Raw genomic sequence first — 27622 nt, forward strand, 5'->3', positions numbered from 1 at the left:
CTATTTCATCCAGTCGGTTTTTTTCCCACCGCGTCATATTTGACGACACCTTCACAATACACCGTTCAATCACATTAATTTTCTTACCTTTTGTAGCACTACATGAACTCCATCTTAATTAACTTTTTTTGCAATAATGTGGAATTACGCCGCTTAATTCCACGCCATATTTGACTTCACCTTCACTTACGCTGCTCAATCATATTAATTTACTTACCATGCATTACCAAGGCTATCATAAATACACCAAAATCAAAATTCTAATATTTGGTGATTCTCGCCTATCTCGTGCACTAAAAAAATCGGCTCACATGACAACGCACTGACACATTCCTAGTTTCATTATGAAATAAGTTTGATGTGAGTTGTAAAACAAATCATATACTTCTATAGGTACATGTGCTAAAAACACATGAATTTTCTTTGTGTGGCTGGCATGATAATGTATTTCATCATGAAACTTTACAGGCAAGTATTATACATTCATAGGTATGTATGTATTTTTAATAACTTTTAAAACCTAAAAAACAAAATTTTAATTTTTTTTTCAAAATTGTGCTCCGTGGAGCTCGGGAGCCAAGCACAATTTTCGCCTTCTAACCCCATACGGTCGGTTTTTTCCCGATGGCACGTGCTTAGGGCGGCCTGCAAAAAAAAACGTGCTTAGGGCGCCTCATGTCTCGCATTAAGCGAAACCTATGGAAGCCTCCTTGTTGAAGCGAGAGCAATATGGGCAGGCCCAGACACGTGGGATGCCACAGCCGTGTTTTTTCTTTTCTTTTTATATTTTCTGTTTTAGTTTTTGTATTATTATTTTTACTTTACTTTGTATTTTAAAATATTCTATATATATATATTACAAAAACACTATAACAAAACATTTGAAAATGTTGACCAAGCATTTGAAAAATGCTAAATGTGTATAAAAATGTTTAATATATATAGAAACAATGTATACAAGAAACAAATGTGTATGAAAATAATTTATCATGTATTTTAAAAAATTAATCAAGCATTTGAAAATGTATTGAATATTATAAAAATGTTAAATCTGAATAGAAAAATTGTTGACCATGTATGAAAAATAATGAATTTTTTATCATGTATATCAAAAACTAATCAAGCATATGAAAAAAATGTTGAAAAGTATTTCAAAAATATTAACCAAGCATTTGGAAAATGTTAAATGTGTATAAAAACATGTTGACCATTTATTAAAAAATGATAAAAAATTGATCATGTATATAAAAATGTTAATCAAGCATTTGGAAAATATTTGAACAAGAATTTTAAAATTGTTAAATATGCATGGAAAAATGTTGAACATTTATTAAAAATTAATGTTGCATTTGAAAAATATTATTCAAGCATTTGTATAAATTTAAATGTGTACAGAAAAAATATTGACGAAGCATTTGAATTTTTTTAGATGTGTATTGAAACAATGCTGACCATATATTACAAATATGTTAATCTTGTATTTGAAAAATATTAATTAAGCATTTAAAAATGTTACATTTTGCATAGATAAAATGTTGAGCATATATTCAAAAATGTTAAATTTATGTTGAGAAAATGTTAAACTTGTATTAAAAATGTTCTTAACATATACAAAAAATGTAGAATAAAAACAAAAAGAACCAAAGAAGACAAACAAATGAAAACCCTCGGCGCACTTACCCCGGACGATGCTAGGCGGGCTTGTCGTGGTTGCATATGGCCTAATTAGCCAGAACGCTCCAAAAAAACTTGGTAATAGCCTCCCTCCAGACACTTGGCCCACTTAGGCTTGTATAAGGTGTGACAGAAAAAGCTATTATTTGCAAGGATAAAGATGGTAAATATACTGGCCCCTCGGCCTTCGTCTTCGAAGGACTTGTCGACCCAGCGACACTTGAAGCCCAAGCGTGCAAGGAGGCTCTGACGTTGGCTACTGATCTTCACCTTGACTCGTTGTGCATTGCATCAGACTGCTTAGAAATGGTGGCTAATATTGCATCGGTTGCCCAAGATTACAACCTCGCCAAAGCGGCATCCACTCTTATATTTGCCCGAGATTATTTGTATTCCTATGAACCTTTGCAAATTAATAAAGGATGATGTGACTAAAGAAAAAAGAACATAGGCTTATACAACGCAAGGTGGTTAAAAAATAAAGCGGTTTTTTCTTAAGCACCGATGCTTATTTGTAGACAGGAGACGCTTAATTATGCATTTCTGTTACACGAGACAAAAACTCAATTTATTTTATCAGGCAACTCCATAAGCATTTTGCATTGTATAAAGTGTTGACTGTTAATCACAGGATGAGGAAGCCATCACACGGACAGAATGTCTCCAAAAAAAATTGGACGGACAGGAAAATTAGGACGCTAAATCAGGCGGCTAGAAAGGTTGATGGCGTGAGAGGGCTGGGAAGATGCTCAATTTGACCGTCCTTAACAACTTACGCTTGGAAATTGATCAAGTGTGAGAAATCCTCCTAAAGAAAAGAGCACCTGTTAATGTGCAACATGACAGAAATGCCCCTTCCACTAACAAACGGCCTAGAATCCAATCTGGACTTTCTGACAAACGGCCTAGAATCCAATCTGGACTTTCTGACAAACGGCCTAGAATTCAATCTGGACTTGATGGAGAAACTACTGTTGAAAACCTGCTTGGGAAACTACTGATGAGAACTCTGTGGCAGCATGTGGGCATGTTGGAAAAACCTTTAACCCTATCAAACACCAGATGTAATCTGAACTTGCTGACAAACGGCCTAGAATTCAACCTTTAGAAGTGGAGGAGCAATCTGAGAATTTGGGCAAATGTAATCCATCCTCAGATTAGTATTAAATCCCTCAGTTCGCGCCACCTAAATTTACACAAATTGCACAGAAAAACAGCGTTAGCAAATCTGCATCGAACACCAGATATTCCAAACGTGCATGTGCTGCGCTTTGTACCACTTGCTGTGCACTTAGATGTCAAACCCTGGTGTTTTGTGCAATGTAACATAAAATAGAACAAATAAAACTTTTAATCTGTTCAAACCATAAGCATATCTGTAAGGGCGAGAAAACCCTGTCACCACAAAGAAGTCGTAATTCTGTTTCTGTTGTCGATAACAAGCCTGCGTTGTTCTGAAGAAAAATTCGAATAATTGACAGAAAATCTCGACAAAGATCAAGTAGATGTTCTAGAGACGAAGCAATATCTACATGGAATCCATTACAGGTATTTGCAAGCTGCTTCATGGCATGAACCCTCCTGTACCTTGTGATGCCAGCGCATTTTGGCACCTTGCTCAGAGCTTCTATGAAGTTCTCCACTGCAACTCGATTTGAATCTGCCCATTTTTCGAGTCAATGAGATGGAACTTCTCGTTAATCCGCTTGTTGCTGATAACGTCTGCCAGGGCTATATCAATGTAGCCCAAGGCTTCCTGTACCAACATAACATAGTAAGCATCAAAAGCTTGAACAATTTCAGACAATCCATGCATTGTATCAAGACATGTCATAAAGAGTTAATCAAGCCCTCAAGATCAAAAGAAACTGAACTGCAATTTTGAGGCTCTCCATTATGAATATTTCTCCTAATCAAGTTGTGGAGCAACCAAAATGCTTGTAGCGAATTACCACACCAATTAAGGGCCAAAAATTTCTCGTACAGTATCGTACCTTCCCATGCAATATTCCTTTTTTTCCAGCTTTACTTAGGACTTCAACATGCAACTTATCATTTGTAGGTGGTTCCTCACAAACAAACTCAAATTCATCCTCCCATCGTGGATCCCTGTTCTTCTTGATCACCTAGTACAGAGGAGGGAAATTCAAGTGCCATAATGCATGAGAACACATCATAACCTTTCTAAATAGCTATGTGTAAGCATCTAATACATATACTATAGTTACAAATACCTTTGTTTTCTTCTCTTCTCCTTTAAAGATTATCTTTGCGTATGGGTTTGTGTGATGCTTCCCTTCAAGATCTTGAGCTTCGTGAACAACAACAAAAAGCAGCCCACCACCAGCTGGAGTGTTGTCTGGAGCTTTCTGCACTTCATCAACACCATCCACGCTTTCTTTCTCCATATCTTCTTCCTTGAAAGGCTTATATGTCGCCTCCAAAATAATCTGACCACGAGACTTCTCATTTTGTATATCATTTGGATCCATGGTCTTCAGTAAGTTAAGAGTCAGCACTTTAGTCTCCTCTGGGGGAAGTTCTTTCAACAGAATCCTGTTCATGCCCATCTTTTCATGTTTACCAACCTAAAAATATCAATGGAATAGCTTAGCTGCATATTATTTGGTAACGAATACGAAAAGGAACTACTTCAGACTTCATGAACAAAGGAAGCCATGCCTGTTCCCAGTCAAAGACATTAATTTCCAGCGACTGGTTTTCTGGATCTGTCACGACAAATTTGAATTCTTCATTCCACTCAGGATTGAGATTGCTGCGTTTTACTGATGTTTTCTTGGATGGAAGCTTGTCATCTGTCATCTTAAGTTTCGCATATGGATCTGATTTACCCAGCAGATCCTTCTTTTTCAGATTTTGAGCTCTTACAACCTTCAGAAGTAGAATTCCAACAGGCTTCTTTGATGCTCTGTCAATATGCAGAAGACATTAGCAACATATATTTTAAAAGCAGTACACAAGCAACCACAGAGTGATCAAAACTATACTTTGAGGCATCCATTATAGGGACTTCTAGTGTCTTTGGCCACAGATACATGTTCGCAACTTGCTTCTTGATGGTGTCCTGCAAATGCACAAAACAGATTAGTTGAATAACGAAATATTTTTATTGATAGGGTGAAGCTAGACACCACATCTCAGGTTTGAGAGATGCAGCATGACTGCGGTGAGCAAAAACAACAAATATACACTATTGACATCACACTACCAAGGCAGAAAAACAAGATTTAGGTACACGACAACGTGGTGTCATGTTGCATGAGCATCATATAGACTACTACAAGCAACAGTGGCATACATACAACAAATTTGATGTCAACGTTACAGAGATAGAGATGAAGTAATTCATTTTAGAATAAACACCTAAATCAAGTATATGACAAGAATGAAGAAGGTTAAACATGAGAAGATTCAGAACAGTAGTCGGGAATACCTGAACGAATTTGTAAAGAACAGGAATAGCCATTAAATCTGCTCCGAATAGTTTGAGCCCAAAATCAACATGTGGCTGCAAAACAAATTGTAACTAGTAAAAAGCTAAAACAAGTGATCAGCAGGGTAGTAAGAATACAACCAACTAGTTGCCAGACCTTCTCCATGAGAGAGACACTAATATTAGCGAAGCAAGGAAATGTAGGCACCAACGGCTTCAGAGTAATACGAGGTGATGCAAAGACTTGCAGATCCACAATCTGAAAGAACAATACAACAAGAAGTAATTCACTAAGTTAACTTTTACAAACCACAAAACATACTTTTCATAAGAAGACAGGAGTTCATACTTGGACGGTTGCTTTCAACCCGTAGGCCTTTGCAACAACAGTAATATTGGGATTTGCAGCCCACTTTAGAGATGGTTCCATTATCAACTCTTTCTCATCGGTGACATAGACTTTCATTCCTGGGGTAAGGCATCAAATGTAAAACATTTAGCATCACATATGATCAATATAATGTAACACCAGCACTTGTTGTGTTCAGAGCACATCATAATCACAAGTAGAAAATCACAATATCGTTAATTCTACGAAGAAAATCGAAGGGCGACTGCTTTTTTCAAGTGTAATTGCAATGTACTATGGTATACACAACATATAGCAGATTAACTGGAGTGGTAGCAATCTCTACATATTGCATATCTGAAGCTATAGTAGGTTCCCAAATAACTGCTTTATCAAAGGATGGCAGCTTCATTGCACATGACCGTATGAATACAACTGCACTTCAGATACTGAACACGACAATCACCATATAAAGAGCGTGCATCTGTTCACAAATTCATGCAAAAAAACCATACTGATATTCTAGTTCAGAAGGAAGTCTGAAACCATTTAAAATATAGCTGCATTATCCATTTGTGTTAAAGGGGAATAAGAACACAAATCTACGAAGCAAACCTTGTTTTTGCCCTAAAGCAGGAGCTGGTGCGAGTAAAAAAAAGGGCCTGGCGCCTTATGCCTAAGAAATACTACTGACCTTGAAAGGTGGGTGGTAAGGTACCCAGAGTAAGTGTTTCGAACTCAACCGAATCTATCTTGTACTTCTCACAGTTCTCAGCAATAATTGGCTTTGCAATATCCTGCGCCATTCTGCAGATAGCCTAAAGGACAAAACCATATAGCACATAAGCTTTAATGCCAATCAGAGATAAACATCTTACACTCAGAGTAATCTACAGCATCAAGTACCTTATTAAGATTGGGCCACATCAATTCCAGAAACCTGTTGAGCCAATCAATCTAACAACAAACAGCAAGGAAATGAGGATATAAAGAACTGTGAACTGCTACAATTTAAATACATGAGTTTATTAATCAATTAGTTGCAAGCTTAAAAATTTGGGAAGCATACTCTATCATAGTCGGGATTCTTGACCCACATAGGAATTTCAGGAAGGATTCCATCCAAAGAATTTGAGTCATATTCCACAAGTGGGCGAACTTCGACATCCTGAAAGGTAATCAGGAAAGAGCGTTACCATCATGTAGTACTGGGTTTGACCAGGAACATTATATATCAGTTATAAACCGAACAAAGAGGTATAATCTTAAGGTGTCCCGGGATCACATCAGTCAAAATAGTTTAGACATTTTTTAGCAAAGCAGTTATTGCTAGCACAACTATGTTCATATACAGCAACAAAAAATGATGATTATACAAAGAAAATGAGGTTCAGTGAAAGAAACTACCCACCTTGACATTCGTTGGCTGGAAGTAGATGAAGAAGTAGTACCCAATAGCAATACCAGAAGAGAATCCAAATCCAAATCCAAAGAGACCAAGCACCGTGCTGACTACGCCCATCTCTGATTGCTTTTAAGACCTTAAAATGTATGCCAGCTTTCTATCAGAAATTGCAAAACCAAACATACTCCAAGGAAAATAAACCAGTGAAAATTATATTTATAAATTGCTGAGGAACAACCAGAGAAAGCTAATACCAGCTTTTAACACGGTTATTTTCTGCAAATATCCTATTCAAGTTTATTCAGATGGGTTTCTGTAGGGCTTTATCTCTAGCCTACCCCAACTTGCTTGGGACAAAAGGCTTTATTGCTGTTGTTGTATCCTGGTCAAATTTATACAGATGGCATGAAACAATCCCCGATTTTATACTAGTAGTTATTTTAATTACAAACATATCTATACCGATTCTGAAAGTTAACATAAAGCAGTTTCTCAAATTAAAAATGGAGGAACCCATCAGTGCAGATTCCACCACGGTATGGAAGAAATGCCTCAGACCACATATCGAAAAGTACTAAGCGAAAGGCTCTTACAATGAGTGAAAACGACAGGAAGGTTAATGATATAAAACAAAGCTTAGCATAGCTGATGTCAATCGTCCTGAAAATACAAAGATAAAGGTACTTGGGGACGCAAGGAGAATAGCTGTAGCTTTCAGAGTTGATCCCACGGATTTCAGAATAATATAGGGTGGCTCTACCAAGTTGCATGGTGGAGTAAAAGGGTGGTGGCACTTTTGGAGATTGTCCTTGCTCAAGGGTCACGTTGGTACTTAATCTTTGCCTTCAAGGCAGGTTTCTTCTTTGGGATCAGATCATGGATTGTAAATTGCAAGTGCCAATAAAACTAAGTGATGGGGCAATTATCAAACAATAGAGGTCATCTCAGCCTTGCCCAGTATGACGATTTCTTCTTCATAAAAAAATACTATACTATTAGGTAGAATCGAGTTATTAAAAAAACAAATAAAGCAATCTGAAGGAGAGCTGCGCGCAGATTACAGGGTGTATGTAGTGCCCAAGCAACACATCCGTATTGCTAAGAGGAATTCAACTACATCCAGTTGGAGAAACAACCTAGGTTGCCGCATTTATCGATTCACGAACATGCATGTCCTGAATAAACACGATTTGACCATGACAGCAACAAAAAATGAAACACGAAGACGCATCAGACAGAGCAGATCGACGCACAAACGCGCTGCCAACCCGACAAATCAGGCGTCCAAACGACACCACCCGACGAGACCGCGCCACAGGATGCGTCGCGGGAGGCGGATCTGGGCGAGCATCCGGCGCAGAGAAGCCTGCACGAACCCACCGACGGCGGCACCGGCACCACACCCCCGGCCCGGAGAACAACCCCCGCTACGCGAATTCGAAACCTCCGGCCCGGCGGGGCACGGACGTACCGGGCCGCCGCCACACCCGGGCACGCGACGGGAAACCGAAGGATCGGCGGGGACGGGCAGCGGCCGCGCGCGCGTGGGGCGCCCCGAAACGGTTAGGAGGGGGAGAGGGGACGAACCAGAGAGGCCGGCGGCGGGTGTCGCGGTCCGTGCGGCGCCGGTCACCAGAGTGTGTGGGCGGAGGAGGCGGGGCGCGCGGCCATGGAACGCGGCGGGGAGGGGATTTCGAGGGGCGGAGCGGAGGGATCGAATGGGTGTGTGGGTGGGAGGAAACGTCTGGTGCATGGGCCGCTCGGCACGTTGCGGCACACGCGGCCGCGATCCCGGCTCCCGGGTGGAGTTAATTAGCGGCGGGGGCCGGACGGGGCCCACCGCTGATTGAGGACGGTTATTAAGCTGCGAGGGTGCCTCGGTGCCGCTGGCGTGCGGGCCAGGGCACGGGCGCATCCGCTCCGCGCGCACGGCGGCGAGGCGATGCGATGCGTGCGCCCCGTGCCGTGAGGCCGTTTTTGTTCTCTCGGCCGGCCTCCTCCGTGAATCGCTAATTCATGGAGTGCCATATGGCAGAGTGACCGCTTTCCTGTCAAAAGTTTTTTTTATAAAAAGACTGTAAGGGAACCCCCTACAGCATAATTGGTGCAACAAACCCAAATTGCAAGTACCAAGCCTTGAACCTGGGTGGGTGGGAAGGCATCAGCCCCTTCCCGTCACTAGGCTATAGTGGTGTCCCCAGTCCATCCCTACGATGACTTCGTAAAAATTTCAAAATAATATGTCGACTTAGTTTCAAAGGTGCTCATAGGGGTCGGGTGTGCGTGTGTGCGTTCATAGGGATGAACATATGCGCGTATAAATGACCGCTTGCGTCTCTACTGTGTTCAAAAGAAAATTCAATAGCTGAATGAGTGAAGTCTGTTTTAAACTGTAAGATTATGAAGGGTGACATAAACGAACCCCCACTTATAAATCCCGGAAGTCCGTCCTCTATATTCCTCAATCTCGGTCGTTCTAAACCCTAGACTGGTCCTATACTTGTTTGGAGGGACAATCTCGGTCGGGGTTGGTTGTTTCTCTCACTAACCACATGGGGCTACATGTCATATTTTATCTTCATCCCCAGTCTCACATTCAGGGTACCAATTTCAGGGATTTAGACATGGGGTTCATTTATGTCAGCTTTACAATCTCAGGATTTAAAACAGACTCCACTCGTAGTTGAATATATTCCGTGCCCCTGACTCGGAAGAAGAACGGCCCAATCCAAGAGACGGCGAAGTAATTGTTTTTACTGACCACATGAACCGTGGCTTCTCACCGCCCGGCTCAAAGTTCTTTAGAGAGGTCCTCCACTTTTTCAAACTCCACCCTCAAGATACCGGGCCCAATTCCGTATCTAACATTTGTAACTTCCAAGTGCTTTGTGAGGTATATCTTCAACAAGAGCCGACCGTGGAGTTGTTTAGAGAATACTTTTATCTGAATCGGCAGAACGAGTGCACCAACGGCCTCAGCTTAGAACTCGAAGGCATCTCAATTCAGCGCCGGCAGGGTGCTGTATTCCCTCTCATAGTCTTACCAAGTCACCCAAAGGACTGGAACCAGACTTGGTTCTACTGTCAAGACATTTCGCCGTCGAACGAGAAGCCACTGCCGGGTTATCACCCCGATCGTCTTGACTCCAAGTTCGCGCTTCCCGACAAGCTTACTGCCGCTGAACGCAAGAGGATGATACCTTCCATCAAAAGGATTAATGCTCTATTAGGGAATGGGTTAAGTGGAGTTGATCTGACCCGCTGCTGGATCTCATGGCGGGTCATCCCTTTAAGCCGTCGATCAAAGCTGATGTATGAGTATGGTGGAGGCCCGAATGACTCTCTTCATCACAGCCCCGTTCAATTAACAGAAGAAGATATTGTTTCAATGTCAACTCTTCTGGTGAACGGGAAATACGAAGATTGTAGTGTCGTCGGGTTAAACCCCTTCTGCCAGCTTAACTCGGTGCCAGAAGTAAGGACATTGTTATTTATCTCCTTTGTATTTTCCCAGCCGTATTGTTTTAATACTTTCCTGACTCTTTATCTTGTTTTTACCTGTCTGCAGGCCAACTCTGACTTCTGGAAAGTTAAGTATGACCATGAGGCTGCCAAGAAAGCGAAAGTCGCCGCCATAAATGCCAAGAAAACGACTCGGAGGTCGAAAAAGAAGAAAAGGAACACCGCTGAAGATTGGATGAAGCTTGATGACACATCTGATTCGGAGGTAGCCCTTGATTCCCTTGGCCAATTTTTTAACAATCTTATTGACACTGATTCTTACCAGGATGATACTGGGGCCAGTCAGGCTGTGGAAGCAAAGGTAACTATCATTTCCTCCGACTCAGAGCCCTTGCCAAGACAAAAAGTTCGACGAGTGATCCGTAAAGTAAGGTTTTCTAACCCTTTAGCTCACTTGGATCCCAACTTTCGTTTGAAAAAGCAGTAACATGAAAGCCGCCGTCAAGCTCAGACTGAAGATGAGCCGGCTGTCGTTCTTAAACAAACTCCTCGGAAGCGCCCGAATGAGGTTTACTTCTTTCTGTCTTTAACTCTGTTTAATGGATCCTTCCCCTTGTATTACTTTAACTCTATTTTATCTTTTCAGGAGTTTTCTCGCTCTTCTGGCGACTCATCGCAGACGCAATTTCCGGCCTTCAAGACTGCCCCTAGGTAATGAAAAATCCTCATGTTTTCCGGGTTGTTTAAATTGTATCTTTATACTGACAATCCTGCAACATTTTTCTTAGTGGCCAAGCTAAATCCAAGAAAGCAAAGGTAGCTAAACTGGCAGAAGACCCGCCGGTGCTTGCATCTGACCCGGCCAGGCCATCTTCTCCATTAACCGACGCTCCAGAAGACCCGCCTGTTGACGCAGAAGCAAATCCTCTTGAGCCGTCGTTTGATGAGACCACTGTGAACCCTTCTGCTACTGGACCATCAAGCTCAGCCAACCCGCCATCACCGTCTGCACAAGACCTTCAGATCACCGGGAGTCGCTTTATTGAACCAGGGAATCCAACTATGCTGACTCGGTGTACTGCGAAACAAGAGGCATTGGAGAGGCAGAAAGTGCGCTTTGACATTGCCAATTACGACCGTCTAAATGCCAACGATATTTTATCTGGCTATCTCAGCCACGTGCACTCCAGTCGCGACTCTGAGAACGAAATGGTCAAACAGTTGCAGCTGAAATATGGGGTATGTTCTTCCGGCTTATCTATATTCCTTCAGCCCCCAAGTCTTCAGATTATGAAACAACCGGAATGATCTGTAGACTTTAGCATATAGGCCAAGACCTTTACCTTTGATTTTCTTGAATTCAATAAAATAGAACAAAACTTCACCTGTAGTCCCCAAGGGCCGGTTCTTTTTGATCATAAATGAGGCGGTACCTTAAATTGTTTTGTACCGTATTCAAAGAACTTAATATTCTGGCTTAACCTTGAGAAACTTGCTGAATTGCATACATTAGCCCCCAAGTGCCAAGTGATGTTACTTTGTAAAGTACTTGGGACTTAAAGTATGTCTTTAGAGCCATAAGAAATTGTTTTGGTATACATTATCCCCCAAGTGTCAAGTGGTTTTTTATAAAGTACTTGAGACTTGAATCTTGATTGTTGATCTTTAAGCGAAATCTTGACTCATCTGAGTATGCTCATTTTGTAGAATGCTTTATCTGAACTGAACTCGCAATTGACTGATGCAAAGACCCGGCTAGCAGGTCAGGAAACATAAATCAAGTTTGCTAACTCCAAATTGCAAGTAAGTCTCTCTGAGACGGAAAACTTAAAGACCAGTTTAGCTGCCAAGAAGAAGACCTGGGCAGAGGAAAAAATGCTTCTGACACAACGCGCTGAGAGAACCGAAGCAGCCCTTGAAGAGGTTTCAACAGAGCTGAACGGCTTAAAGGGCCGGGTGTCTCAAATGGTGGCCGCCATATTTGGCAAGCCGTCCGTTTTTAATTCTATGTACTTTTTGCTGATCCGGAATATAAGCCGCCAGCTGACTTTGTTTTTAAAACATGCGCAGGCCCACGAAGCAAGAACCTGAGCCAAGATCCTTTGATTAAACTGAAGGCAGTGTACACTTTAGTAGAACAATTGTATATTGGCGCACAACGGGCACTTGCCACCATCTCTCCCGCCAATCCAGGACCCAACCGGCTCAGCGACGTTTTAAAGAAACTATCAATCCTGCCTGCCAGATTTCAAGAAGTGAAGTGCTCCTGTGCGCGAGCCGGGGCTTTGACTGCCCTGAGCCGCTCCAAGGCTTGGGTGCCAAACCTAGACCCGGCGGACGTGGCCAGAGGCTATCCCACCGTGAAGGAAGACGGATCTCCCTTTGAGCAGGATGACTTCATGGCTTGCGTGCGCGGAGTCCGGCCTCAGGCAACTACCCTTGGAGATGATACCAATATTGACAAATATCAGCCGGTTTTTGATGCTGAAAATAAGAAGATGACGACTCGTACAAGATGACGGATTTGATCCCGCCTGTAAGAGAAAATACATTTGCCCCGGAAGTTGACCCGGCAGGCCTGATCGACGATGAAGTAGAATTCGTCGCCGTGAATGGTTTTGACTGGTCAAAACCCAACTTCCAGCCAACAGAGGGCGGTGAACCGGCGAGGGAGGAATAATAACCATCTTCATTGGCTTATAAAAAGTCATGTAACAGTTTAGCTGTGAAAACACTGAATGCCTTGCTTATGCCATCGTGCATAAAACATTGTATGTGACTCCGTGTTTCCTGATGGCAATATATGCATTATATTTAATGATTGTTTCTGCAACACTTTAACTCTGTTCCCTGTAGATACAAGAGAAAAGACTGGCTTGGCAGCTTAGAACCAAACGGGTTAAAACACCCGGCTTATATCCAATATGTTTATCATAATAGAAAACAGAAAACATATATAAATAAAGGACAAGGGCTGAAACTAACTCTTTAGTTAATGCAGTAGGCAATTATATATAAATAATAGCCATACTTGTACCTTTGATCCTTAGACCACCGGCTTGAGTAACCCGGGTAATGAAGCTGATAACTCAATCTTTCTGAGAAATCAATACCTTTGAATACTTTAATGATCGTCATACCTTGGTAGCCTTGTTGTCAAATAGACAAGCCGACGAAGAAGATCATGCTAATTATTTGCAACAAGAAACTCAAAGGCAAATAACAGTTAACAAGTATGATTTAACCTTATATTTAAAGGTTGGTTGTGTTGGAAATATTCCCTAGAGGCAATAATAAATTAGTTATTATTATATTTCCTAGTTCATGATAATCGTTTATTATCCATGCTAGAATTGTATTGATAGGAAACTCAGATACATGTGTGGATACATAGACAACACCATGTCCCTAGTAAGCCTCTAGTTGACTAGCTCGTTGATCAATAGATGGTTACGGTTTCCTGACCATGGACATTGGATGTCGTTGATAACGGGATCACATCATTGGGAGAATGATGTGATGGACAAGACCCAGTCCTAAGCCTAGCACAAAGATCGTGTAGTTCGTATGCTAAAGCTTTTCTAATGTCAAGTATCATTTCCTCAGACCATGAGATTGTGCAACTCCCGGATACCGTAGGAATACTTTGGGTGTGCCAAACGTCACAACATAACTGGGTGGCTATAAAGGTACACTACAGGTATCTCCGAAAGTGTCTGTTGGGTTGGCACGAATTGAGACTGGGATTTGTCACTCCGTGTAAACGGAGAGGTATCTCTGGGCCCACTCGGTAGGACATCATCATAATGTGCACAATGTGATCAAGGAGTTGATCACGGGATGATGTGTTACGGAACGAGTAAAAGAGACTTGCCTGTAACGAGATTGAACAAGGTATCGGGATACCGACGATCGAATCTCGGGCAAGTACAATACCGATAGACAAAGGGAATTGTATACGGGATTGATCGAATCCTCGACATCGTGGTTCATTCGATGAGATCATCGTGGAACATGTGGGAACCAACATGGGTATCCAGATCCCGCTGTTGGTTATTGACCAGAGAACGTCTCAGTCATGTCTGCATGGTTCCCGAACCCGTAGGGTCTACACACTTAAGGTTCGATGACGCTAGGGTTATAAAGGAAGTTTGTATGTGGTTACCGAATGTTGTTCGGAGTCCCGGATGAGATCCCGGACGTCACGAGGAGTTCCAGAATGGTCCGGAGGTAAAGATTTATATATGGGAAGTCCTGTTTTGGTCACCGGAAAAGTTTCAGGGTTTATCGGTAACGTACCGGGACCACCGGGAGGGTCCCGGGGGTCCACCAAGTGGGGCCACCAGCCCCGGAGGGCTGCATGGGCCAAGTGTGGGAGGGGACCAGCCCCAGGTGGGCTGGTGCGCCTCTCCACCAAGGCCCAAGGCGCCTCCAAGAGGGAAAGGGGGCAAACCCTAGGGCAGATGGGCCCTAAGGCCCACCCCAGGTGCGCCTCCCCCTCTCCCCCTTGTGGCCGCCACCCAGATGGGATCTGGGGGCTGCCGCCACCCCTAGGGAGGGAACCCTAGGTGGGGGCGCAGCCCCTCCCCTTCCCCTATATATACTTGAGGTATTGGAGGCTCCAAGACACACGAGTTCCTCTCCTTCTTGGCGCAGCCCTACCCCTCTCCCTCCTCGTCTCTTGCGGTGCTTGGCGAAGCCCTGCTGGAGTACCACGCTCCTCCACCACCACCACGCCGTTGTGCTGCTGCTGGATGGAGTCTTCCTCAACCTCTCCCTCTCTCTTTGCTGGATCAAGGCATGAGAGACGTCACCGAGCTGTACGTGTGTTGAACGCGGAGGTGCCGTCCGTTCGGCACTAGGATCTCCGGTGATTTGGATCACGACGAGTACGACTCCTTCAACCCCGTTCTCTTGAACACTTCCGCTTAGCGATCTACAAGGGTATGTAGATGCACTCTCCTTCCCCTCGTTGTTGGTTTCTCCATAGATAGATCTTGGTGACACGTAAGAAAATTTTGAATTTCTGCTACGTTTCCCAACAGTGGCATCATGAGCTATGTCTATTGCGTAGATTCTATGCACGAGTAGAACACAAAGTAGTTGTGGGCGTTGGTTTTGTTCAATATGCTTACCGTTACTAGTCCAGTCTTGTTTCGACGGTATTGTGGGATGAAGCGGCCCGGACCGACCTTACACGTACTCTTACGTGAGACTGGTTCCACCGACTGACATGCACTAGTTGCATAAGGTGGCTAGCGGGTGTCTGTCTCTCCCACTTTAGTCGGAACAGATTCGATGAAAAGGGTCCTTATGAAGGGTAAATAGCAATTGGCATATCACGTTGTGGTTTTGCGTAGGTAAGAAACGTTCTTGCTAGAAACCCATAGCAGCCACATAAAACATGCAAACAACAATTAGAGGACGTCTAACTTGTTTTTGCAGGGTATGCTATGTGATGTGATATGGCCAAGAAGAATGTGATGAATGATATGTGATGTATGAGATTGATCATGTTCTTGTAATAGGAATCACGACTTGCATGTCGATGAGTATGACAACCGGCAGGAGCCATAGGAGTTGTCTTTATTTATTGTATGACCTGCGTGTCACTGAACAACGCCATGTAATTACTTTACTTTATTACTAACCAGTAGCCATAGTAGTAGAAGTAATAAGTTGGCGAGACAACTTCATGGAGACACGATGATGGAGATCATGATGATGGAGATCATGGTGTCATGCCGGTGACAAGATGATCATGGAGCCCCAAGATGGAGATCAAAGGAGCTATATGATATTGGCCATATCATGTCACTATTATTTGATTGCATGTGTTGTTTATCATGTTTTTGCATCTTGTTTACTTAGAACGACGGTAGTAAATAAGATGATCCCTCATAATAATTTCAAGAAAGTGTTCCCCCTAACTGTGCACCGTTGCGACAGTTTGTTGTTTCGAAGCACCACGTGATGATCGGGTGTGATAGATTCCAACGTTCACATACAACGGGTGTAAGACAGATTTACACATGCAAACACTTAGGTTGACTTGACGAGCCTAGCATGTACAGACATGGCCTTGGAACACAGAAGACCGAAAGGTCGAACATGAGTCATATAGAAGATACGATCAACATGAAGATGTTCACCGATGTTGACTAGTCCGTCTCACGTGATGATCGGACACGGCCTAGTTGACTCGGATCATGTAATCACTTAGATGACTAGAGGGATGTCTATCTGAGTGGGAGTTCATAAGATGAACTTAATTATCCTGAACATAGTCAAAAAGATCTTTGCAAATTATGTCGTAAGCTCGCGCTTTAGTTCCACTGTTTAGATATGTTCCTAGAGAAAATATAGTTGAAAGTTGACAGTAGCAATTATGCGGACAGTAGAAAGCTTATGTCCTTAATGCACCGCTCAGTGTGGTGAACCGCGAACGTCGTTTGTGGATGTTACGAACATCAGACATACACCTTTAGATAACTACGTGATAGTTCAGTTAAACGGTTTAGAGTTTAGGCACCAAAGACGTTTTCGAAACGTCGCGGAACATATGAGATGTTTCGAGGGCTGAAATTGGGATTTCAGGCTCGTGCCCACGTCAGGAAGTATGAGACCTCCGACGATTTTCTTAGCCTGCAAACCAAGGGAGAAAAGCTCAATCGTTGAGCTTGTGCTCAGATTGTCTGAGTGCCACAATCACTCGAATCGAGTGGGAGTTGATCTTCCAGAGATAGCGATGTTTCTCCAAAGTCATTGCCACCAAGCTTCTAGAGCTTCGTGATGAACTATAACATATCAGGGATAGATATGATGATCCTTGAAATATTCGCGATGTTTGACACCGCGAAAGTAGAAATCAAGAAGGAGCACCAATTGTTGATGGTTAGTGAAACCACTAGTTTCAAGAAGGGCAAGGGCAAGAAGGGATACTTCATGAAACGGCAAATCAGCTGCTGCTCTAGTGGAGAAACCCAAGGTTGAACCCAAACTCGAGACTGAGTGCTTCTGTAATAAGGGAAACAGCCACTGGAGCAGAATTACCCTAGATACTTGGTAGATAAGAAGGCTGTCGATAGAAGTATATTGGATATACATTATGTTAATGTGTACTTTACTAGTACTCCTAGTAGCACCAGGGTATTAAATACCGGTTCAGTTGCTAAGTGTTAGTAACTCGAAATAAAAGCTACGGAATAAACGGAAACTAGCTAAAGGTGAGATGACGATATGTGTTGGAAGTATTTCCAAGGTTGATCAAATATCGTACGCTCCCTCTACCATCAAGATTGGTGTTTGCGTTGAGCATAGACATGATTGGATTATGTCTATCGCAATACGGTTATTCATTTAAGGAGAATAACGGTTACTCTGTTTATTTGAATAATACCTTCAATGGTCTTGCACCTAAAATGAATGGTTTATTGAATCTCGATCGTAGTGATACACATGTTCATGCCAAAAGATATAAGATAGTAATGATAGTACCACCTACTTGTGACACTGCCTTGTAAGTCATATCGGTATAAAACGCATGAAGAAGCTCCATGTTGATGGATTTTTGGACTCACTCGTTTTAAAAGGTTTGAGACATGTGAACCATCTCTATTGGTGTATATGCATGAAGAAACTCCATGCAAATGGACCGTTTGGACTCACTTGATTTTGAATCACTTGAGACATGCAAATCATACCACATGGGCAAGATGACTGAAAGCCTCGTTTTCAGTAAAATGGAACTAGAAAGCAACTTGTTGGAAGTAATACATTTTGATGTGTGCAGTCCAATGAGTGCTGAGGCGTGTAGTGGATATCGTTATGTTCTTACTTCACAGATGATTTGAGTAGATGTTGAGTACATTTACTTGATGAATCACGAGTCTGAATTATTGAAAGGTTCAAGTAATTTCAGGGTGAAGTTGAAAGATCGTCGTGACAAGATGATAAAAGATCTATGATATGATCATAGAGATGGATATCTGAATTACGAGTTTGGCACAGAATTAAGACATTGTGGAAATTGTTTCACAACTAATACAGCCTGGAACACCATAGTGTGATGGTGTGTCCGAACATCATAACTGCACCCTATTGGATATGATGCATACCATGATGTCTCTTATCGAATTACCACGATAGTTTATGGGTTAGGCATAGAGACAACCACATTTACTTTAAATAGGACACCACGTAATTCCGATGAGATGACACCGTGGTTTAGAGAAACCTAAGCTGTCATTTCTTAAAAGTTTGGGGCTGCGACGCTTATGTGAAAAAGTTTCAGGCTGATAAGCTCGAACCCAAAGCGGATAAATGCATCTTCATAGGACACCCAAAACAGTTGGGTATACCTCCTGTCTCAGATCCGAAAGCAATAAGGGATTGTTTCTAGAATCGGGCCCTTTCTCAAGGAAAAGTTTCTCTCGAAGGAATTGAGTGGGAGGATGGTGGAGACTTGATGAGGTTATTGAACCGTCACTTCAACTAGTGTATAGCAGGGCACAAAGAGTTGTTCCTGTGGCACCTACACCAATTGAAGTGGAAGCTTATGATATTGATCATGAGACTTCGGATCAAGTCACTCCCAAACCTCGTAGGATGACAAGGATGCGTACTACTTCAGAGTGGTGCGTAATCATGTCTTGGAAGTCATGTTGCTAGACAACAATGAACCTACGAGCTATGGAGAAGCGATGGTGGGCCCGGATTCCGATAAATGGCTCGAGGCCAAAAAATCTGAGAAAGGATCCATGTATGAAAACAAAGTATAGACTTTGGCAGAACGGCTCGATGGTCGTAAGGCTGTTGAGTACAGATGGATTTTAAAAGGAAGACGGACAATGATGGTAAGTATCACCATCAAGAAAGCTCGACTTGTCGTTAAGATGTTTTTCGACAAGTTCAAGGAGTTGACTACGATGAGACTTTCTCACTCGTAGCGATGCTAAGAGTCTGTTGGAATTATATTAGCGATTACTGCATTGTTTATGAAATCTTGCAGATAGGATGTCAAAAACATTGTTTTCTCAACGTTTTTCTTGAGGAAATGTTGTATGTGATACAACCGGAAGGTTTTGTCAATCCTGAAAGATGCTAATAAGTATGCAAAGCTCCAGCAATCCTTCTAAGGACTGGAGTAAGCATCTCGGAGTTGGAATGTACGCTTTGATGAGATGATCAAAGATTTTGGGTTTATACAAAGTTTATGAGAAACTTGTATTTCCAAAGAAGTGAGTGGGAGCACTATAGAATTTCTGATGAGTATATGTTGTTGACATATTGTGGATCAGAAATGATGTAGAATTTCTGGAAAGCATATAGGGTTATTTGAAAAGTGTTTTTCAATAGAAAACCTGGATTAGGCTACTTGAACATTGAGCATCAAGATCTATGAGGATAGATCAAAAACGCTAAATGGTACTTTCAAATGAGCACATACCTTGACATGATCTTGAAGGTGTTCAAGATGGATCAGTCAAGGAAGGAGTTCTTGCCTGAGTTGTAAGGTATGAAGTTAAGACTTAAAGCTCGACCACGGCAGAAGAAAGAGAAAGGATGAATGTCGTCCCATATGCTTTTGACATAGGCTCTATACGGTATGCCATGCTGAGTACCGCACCTGGTGTGTGCCTTGCCACATGTCTGGCAAGAGGGTACAAAGGTGATCCAGGAGTGGATCACTAGATAGCGGTCAAAATTATCCTTGGAGTAATAAGGACATGTTTCTCAATTATGGAGGTGATAAAGAGTTCGGCGTAAAGGGTTACATCAATGCAAGCTTTAACACCTATCCGAATGACTCTGAGTAGCAAACCGGATATGTATAGTGGAGCAACCATTTGGAATAGCTCCAAGTGGAGCGTGGAAGCAGCATTTATAATATGACCTAGAGATTTGCAAAGTCCATACGGATCTGATTGTTGCAGACCCGTTGACTAAAACCTCTCTCACAAGCAAAACATGATCAAACCCCAGAACTCATTGAGTCTTAATCACATGATGATGTGAACTAGTTTAGTGACACTAGTAAACTCTTTGGATGTTGGTCACATGGCGATGTGACGTGTGAGTGTTAATCACATGGCGATGTGAACTAGATTATTGACTCTAGTGCAAGTGGGAGACTGTTGGAAATATGCCCTAGAGCCAATAATAAATTAGTTATTATTATATTTCCTAGTTCATGATAATCGTTTATTATCCATGCTAGAATTGTATTGATAGGAAACTCAGATACATGTGTGGATACATAGACAACACCATGTCCCTAGTAAGCCTCTAGTTGACTAGCTCGTTGATCAATAGATGGTTACGGTTTCCTGACCATGGACATTGGATGTCGTTGATAACGGGATCACATCATTGGGAGAATGATGTGATGGACAATACCCAATCCTAAGCCTAGCACAAAGATCGTGTAGTTCGTATGCTAAAGCTTTTCTAATGTCAAGTATCATTTCCTCAGACCATGAGATTGTGCAACTCCCGGATACCGTAGGAATACTTTGGGTGTGCCAAACGTCACAACATAACTGGGTGGCTATAAAGGTACACTACAGGTATCTCTGAAAGTGTCTGTTGGGTTGGCACGAATTGAGACTGGGATTTGTCACTCCGTGTAAACGGAGAGGTATCTCCGGGCCCACTCGGTAGGACATCATCATAATGTGCACAATGTGATCAAGGAGTTGATCATGGGATGATGTGTTACGGAACGAGTAAAAGAGACTTGCCGGTAACGAGATTGAACAAGGTATCGGGATACCGACGATCGAATCTCGGGCAAGTACAATACCGATAGACAAAGGGAATTGTATACGGGATTGATCGAATCCTCGACATCGTGGTTCATCCGATGAGATCATCGTGGAACATGTGGGAACCAACATGGGTATCCAGATCCCGCTGTTGGTTATTGACCGGAGAACGTCTCAGTCATGTCTGCATGGTTCCCGAACCCGTAGGGTCTATACACTTAAGGTTCGATGACGCTAGGGTTATAAAGGAAGTTTGTATGTGGTTACCGAATGTTGTTCGGAGTCCCGGATGAGATCCTGGACGTCACGAGGAGTTCCGAAATGGTCCGAAGGTAAAGATATATATATGGGAAGTCCTATTTTGGTCATCGAAAAAGTTTCGGGGTTTATCGGTAACGTACCGGGACCACCGGGAGGATCCCGGGGGTCCACCAAGTGGGGCCACCAGCCCCGGAGGGCTGCATGGGCCAAGTGTGGGAGGGGACCAGCCCCAGGTGGGCTGGTGCGCCTCTCCACCAAGGCCCAAGGCGCCTCCAAGAGGGAAAGGGGGCAAACCCTAGGGCAGATGGGCCCTAAGGCCCACCCCAGGTGCGCCTCCCCCTCTCCCCCTTGTGGCCGCCACCCAGATGGGATCTGGGGGCTGCCGCCACCCCTAGGGAGGGAACCCTAGGTGGGGGTGCAGCCCCTCCCCTTCCCCTATATATACTTGAGGTATTGGAGGCTCCAAGACACACGAGTTCCTCTCCTTCTTGGCGCAGCCCTACCCCTCTCCCTCCTCATCTCTTGCGGTGCTTGGCGAAGCCCTGCTGGAGTACCACACTCCTCCACCACCACCACGCCGTTGTGCTGCTGCTGGATGGAGTCTTCCTCAACCTCTCCCTCTCTCCTTGCTGGATCAAGGCATGGGAGACGTCACCGAGCTATACGTGTGTTGAATGCGGAGGTGCCGTCCGTTCGGCACTAGGATCTCCGGTGATTTGGATCACGACGAGTACGACTCCTTTAACCCCATTCTCTTGAACGCTTCCGCTTAGCGATCTACAAGGGTATGTAGATGCACTCTCCTTCCCCTCGTTGCTGGTTTCTCCATAGATAGATCTTGGTGACACGTAAGAAAATTTTGAATTTCTGCTACGTTCCCCAACAGGTGGCTGCTGATTCGAATACGATCAGTAAATCGGACCAAAGGGGTTAAGCTAAGGTTTGAATATGACCATATAGCCCCTAGTGGTTGTGGCGTTGCGCCGATCAAGAGGGTACCGACAGCTATGTTCTCTTTGGTTCGAATACGACCTATGTTTGAATAGGAAGCCCCCAAATGACCTTAAGAGGTTTTTAACGACCCTGATTCGAATACGATCCAAGTCGGACCCAAAAGGGGTTAAGCTATGATTCAGATATGATCAAGAAGCCCCCTAGTGAGTTTGGCCTTGAGCCGATCAAGAGGGTTACGACAGCTATGTTCTCTTTGGTTCGAATACGACCTATGTTTGAACAGGAAGCCCCCAAGTGACCATGATAATTGCAGCTAGATTCAAATACAATCATAAGCCGGACCAAAAAAGGTTAGACTTGATTCAAATATGATCAGCTCCTTAATAGTCATTTGAAAATAAGAAATAACAAAGATGCATAATCTTTGAAAAGAAAAGAGACCGATGGTCTTACTTTATTACTTATCATGGTATATACAATGTTAAAGTATGTACATGATGAGAGCCGGTAGCTCAGGTGTAGTATGGCCGAAGTTGAGCAATGTTCCACGGCCGGCGGGTCTCCTCCTCCGACTTACATGAATCTTTGTGTTCTCGAACGTCAATGAGGTAATACGACCCATTGTTTAAGTTCTTGCTGACCACAAAGGGTCCTTCCCAAGGTGGGGATAGGTTGTGCGCATCTGAAAGATCCTGGATGAGCCGGAGCACCTGGTCGCCTTCCTGAAAAGTCCTGGATTTGACCCGGCGGCTGTGATAACGGCGCAGGTCCTGTTGATAAATTGCTGACCGAGCCACTGCTAAGTCTCTTTCTTCATCCAACAAGTCAAGTGCATCCTGTCTGGCTTGTTCATTATTAGCTTCAACATAAGCCGTCACACGGGGCAAGTCATGATGGATGTCACTAGGCAACACTGCTTCTGCTCCATACACCATGAAGAAAGGTGTGTAGCCTGTAGACCTGTTAGGTGTGGTGTTGATACTCCACAACACCGAGGGTAATTCCTCTACCCAACAACCCGGCGTTCGCTGTAAGGGAACCATAAGCCGGGGTTTGAGACCTTTTAAAATTTCCTGATTTGCTCTCTCAGCTTGACCATTGGATTGAGGACGAGCTACAGAAGAAACATCAAGCCGGATGTGCTCACGTTGACAAAACTCCTCCATAGCCCCTTGGGACAGATTAGTGCCATTGTCAGTGATAATGCTGTGTGGAAAACCAAAACGGAATATCACCTTTTTCATGAACTGAACCGCCATGGCCGCGTCACACTTACTCACTGGCTCTGCCTCAACCCACTTAGTGAATTTATCAACTGCCACTAAGAGATGTGTATTTTTATCCTTAGACCTTTTGAAAGGTCCCACCATGTCAAGCCCCCAGACCGCAAACGGCCAAGTGATTGGAATCATCCGGAGCTCTTGAGCCGACACATGCGCTCGTCGTGCAAACTTTTGACATCCATCACATCTGCTGACCAGATCCTCTGCATCAGCGTGAGCCGTCAACCAGTAAAAACCATGACGAAAAGCCTTGGCTACCAGAGATTTTGACCCGGCGTGATGACCACAATCGCCTTCATGGATCTCACGAAATATTTCTTGACCTTCTTCGAGGGAAACACACCGCTGAAATGCTCCGGAGATGCTGCGATGGTATAATTCTCCATCCGAAATCGTCATTGACTTAGACCGCCGGGTTATCTGTCGAGCCAGGGTCTCATCCACTGGCAACTCTCCCCGGGTCATCTAAGCCAAGAACGGCACTGTCCAATCTGGGATGACATGAAGAGCCGCCACCAACTGCGCCTCCGGGTCAGGAATAGCTAAATCTTCTTCTATGGGCAACTTGACAGACGGGTTATGCAAAACATCCAAAAAGGTGTTAGGTGTGGTACCGGCTTACGCTGAGACCTCAACCGGCTTAAAGCATCAGCTGCTTCATTCTTTCGACGGTTGATGTGCTCCACCTGATAACCTTTAAAATGCCCTGCAACAGCATCAACCTCCCGGCGATAAGCCGCCATGAGAGGGTCCTTGGAATCCCATTTGCCTGATACCTGTTGAGCCACTAGATCTGAGTCGCCAAGACATCTGACCCAGCTCAAACTCATCTCTTTTGCCACTCGAAGACCATGGAGCAAAGCTTCATACTCTGCTGCGTTGTTAGTGCAAGGAAACATCAACCGTAACACATAACAAAATTTGTCACCTCGAGCAGAGGTTAAAACAACTCCAGCCCCCGAGCCTTCCAACTGTCTGGACCCATCAAAATGAATAGTCCAATACGTGTTATCCGGTTTTTCTTCTGGCATCTGCATCTCTGTCCAGTCATTAATGAAGTCAACTAGTGCTTGAGATTTGATCGCGGTACGTGGCATATACTTCAACCCATGAGACCCAAGCTCAATCGCCCACTTGGAAACTCGTCCAGTGGCTTCCCTGTTTTGAATGATGTCTCCCAAAGGAGCAGAGCTAACCACGGTGATTGGATGTCCTTGAAAATAATGCTTAAGCTTTCGGCTTGCCATGAACACCCCATATACGAGCTTCTGCCAGTGTGGATATCGTTGCTTGGATTCAATTAGCACCTCACTGACGTAGTAAACCGGCCGTTGAACCGGATGCTCCTTGCCAGCCTCCTTGCGCTCCACCACAATAGCCACACTAACAGCTCGTGAGTTGGTGGCCACGTATAACAGCAGCGGCTCTTTCTCAACTAGAGCAGCCAGGACCGGCGGCTCAGCAAGCTGTTTCTTCAAATCTTCAAAAGCAGAGTTTGCAGCATCGCTCCAAAAAAATCATCTGTTTTCTTCATCATCTGATACAGAGGCATTGCCTTCTCCCCTAACCGGCTTATGAACCGGCTCAAAGCAGTGACATGACCCGCCAGTCGTTGAACGTCATTGATGCATGTTGGTTTGGCCAGGGATGTAATTGCCTTGATTTTCTCCGGGTTAGCCTCAATACCTTGGTTAGACACCAAAAAACCCAAGAGCTTGCCGGCTGGGACTCCAAAAACACACTTGGCCGGGTTAAGCATCATTTTGTAGACCCGGAGATTATCGAAAGTCTCTTTCAGATCTGCGACCAACGTTTCCTCCTTCCTGGATTTTACCACTATATCATCCACATAAGCATGAACATTACGTCCAATTTGATCGTGAAGACAATTCTACACACACCATTGGTAAGTCGCCTGGGCACACTTCAGCCCAAAAGGCATAGACACATAGCAGAAAGCTCCAAAAGGAGTGATAAAAGCCGTCTTCTCCTGATCTTTGATGGCCATCTTGATCCGATGATAACCAGAATACGCATCCAAAAAACTCAAACGTGCGCAACCCGCTGTAGCATCAATGATCTGATCAATACGAGGGAGGGCAAAAGGATCAGCCGGACAAGCCTTGTTCAGATCTGTGTAATCCACACACATACGCCAGGTGCCATTCTTTTTGAGTACAAGCACCAGGTTGGCTAACCACTCTGGGTGAAAGACTTCTACAATGAACCCAGCTGCCAAAAGCCGGGCCACCTCTTCTCCAATGGCCTTGCGCCTTTCATCATTGAACCGTCGGAGAAATTGTCTGACAGGTTTAAACTTTGGATCAATATTGAGAGTGTGCTCAGCGAGTTCCCTCGGGACACCCGGCATGTCTGAAGGTTTCCATGCGAAGATGTCCCGGTTTTCACGGATGAACTCGATGAGCGCGCTTTCCTATTTTGGATCCAAGTTAGCACTGATGATGAACTGCTTGGATGAGTCGCCAGGCACAAAGTCAACCATCTTGGTGTCATCAGCTGATTTGAACTTCAACACCGACTCATGCTCTGTTGTTGGTTTCTTTAATGATGTCATGTCTGCCGGGTCAACATGATCTTTGTAAAATTTTAACTCCTCTGTTGCACAGACAAATTCAGCATAGGCATCATCACCTTCTTCACACTCCAAAGCTATTTTCCGGCTCCCGTGTACTGTAATGGTGCCCTTATAACCCGGCATCTTAAGTTGCAAATACACATAACACGGCCGAGCCATGAATTTGGCATAAGCCGGCCGTCCAAACAGATCATGATACTGGCTTTTGATCTTAACCACCTCAAAGGTTAATTTTTCTGCTCTGGAGTCATACTAATCCCCAGAGGCTACTTCTAGTTCAATCTTACCCACTGGGTATGCCGACTTGCCAAGAACTACACCGTGAAAAACAGTGTTGGATTGTTTAAGACTCTTATCAGTCAATCCCATCCGGCGGAACGTCTCATAGTAGAGGATGTTGATGTTGCTGCCTCCATCCATGAGTACCTTAGTGAATTTGTATCCACCAACCTGAGGCGCCACCACCAAAGCCAAGTGACCCGGATTATCGACCCGGGGTGGGTGATCCTCTCTACTCCACACAATAGGCTGCTCTGACCAATGTAAGTAACATGGAACCGCCGGCTCAACGGCATTGACGGCCCTCTTGTGTAGCTTCTGGTCTCTCTTACATAAGCTAGTGGTGAATACATGGTATTGCCCACTATTCAGCTGCTTCGGGTTGCTCTGATATCCGGACTGCTGCTGCTGATTACCTTGGGTGGGTTGCGGATTATACCCTCCTTGGTTACCACGATGGCCCTGACCGTGGAATCCTCCTCCACCTAAGCCGGCGCCAGGGCCTTGGAAACCGCCTCCACCTGAGCCGCCACCTGGGCCGTGACCTCCATCAAACGCGTTTGAATTTTTAAACGCCTTCATGATCGCACAATCTTTCCACAGGTGGGTGGCTGGCTTCTCCTGGGTGCCGCGCTTTGGACAAGGCTCATTCAATAATTGCTCAAGGGTGGGACCTGACCCGCCCGACCGAGGGGGCTGTCTGCCCTTGCGTCGTTGATTTTTGCCTTGTGCATTGGTGTTAGCAACAAACTCATCAGCCTTACGGTTATTACCTCCTTGATTCGCTGGGTTATGCTGATGACCCTTGGCCGTTGCCGTTCTTCTTTCCCTTTGTTGCCTTTTATTCGTCAGACACCGGGTCCTTGGTAGTATCAGAATCAGCATACTTGATGAGAGCCGCCATCAACGTTCCCATGTCATTACAGTCACGCTTGAGCCGCCCCAGCTTCTGCTTCAGAGGTTCGAAACGGCAATTTTTCTCCAACATTAAGACTGTTGAGCCGACATCCATTTTATCAGATGAATGTATTATCTCCTTGACCCGGCGCACCCAATGGGTTGTGGATTCACCATCCTCTTGCTTGCAATTTGTCAGGTCCACAATCGACATAGGCTTCTTACACGTGTCTTTGAAGTTC

General features: G+C 44.0%; 1 protein-coding gene across 3 annotated transcripts; it reads right to left on the reverse strand.

Moving 5' to 3' along the window:
- Positions 1-3002: 3002 nt before the first annotated feature.
- LOC125510175 (synaptotagmin-2) lies at positions 3003-8674 on the reverse strand. 3 transcript variants are annotated; one of them, XM_048675274.2, is made up of 13 exons: positions 8470-8674; positions 6889-7018; positions 6547-6645; positions 6384-6434; positions 6172-6295; positions 5478-5596; positions 5286-5387; positions 5129-5203; positions 4683-4759; positions 4357-4603; positions 3909-4262; positions 3669-3800; positions 3003-3430 (listed from the first exon to the last, which is right to left on the reverse strand). In XM_048675274.2, exons 2-13 carry the CDS (start codon positions 6997-6999, stop codon positions 3302-3304), a joined length of 1620 nt encoding a protein of 539 aa, XP_048531231.1. In that variant the 5' UTR covers positions 7000-7018; positions 8470-8674; the 3' UTR covers positions 3003-3301. The 3 variants fall into 3 exon arrangements, with proteins under 3 accessions (XP_048531231.1, XP_048531232.1, XP_087377590.1); XM_048675275.2 differs by having other exon boundaries at positions 6889-7008; positions 8470-8673; XM_087521464.1 differs by lacking the exon at positions 8470-8674 and adding an exon at positions 8136-8400.
- Positions 8675-27622: the final 18948 nt, after the last annotated feature.

Source organism: Triticum urartu, chromosome 5A (genome assembly GCF_056163025.1).
Source record: "Triticum urartu cultivar PI428250 chromosome 5A, HENAU_Tu73, whole genome shotgun sequence".
NCBI lineage: Eukaryota > Viridiplantae > Streptophyta > Magnoliopsida > Poales > Poaceae > Triticum > Triticum urartu.

Coding starts and splice junctions, on each gene's coding strand:
- LOC125510175 (XM_048675274.2), bottom strand. CDS start 6,999: ATGGGCGTAGTCAGCACGGTGCTTGGTCTCTTTGGATTTGGATTTGGA. Junction 6,296..6,383: donor TGTGGCCCAATCTTAATAAG/GTACTTGATGCT, acceptor TTTGTCCTTTAG/GCTATCTGCAGAATGGCGCA. Junction 5,204..5,285: donor GTGTCTCTCTCATGGAGAAG/GTCTGGCAACTA, acceptor TTTGTTTTGCAG/CCACATGTTGATTTTGGGCT.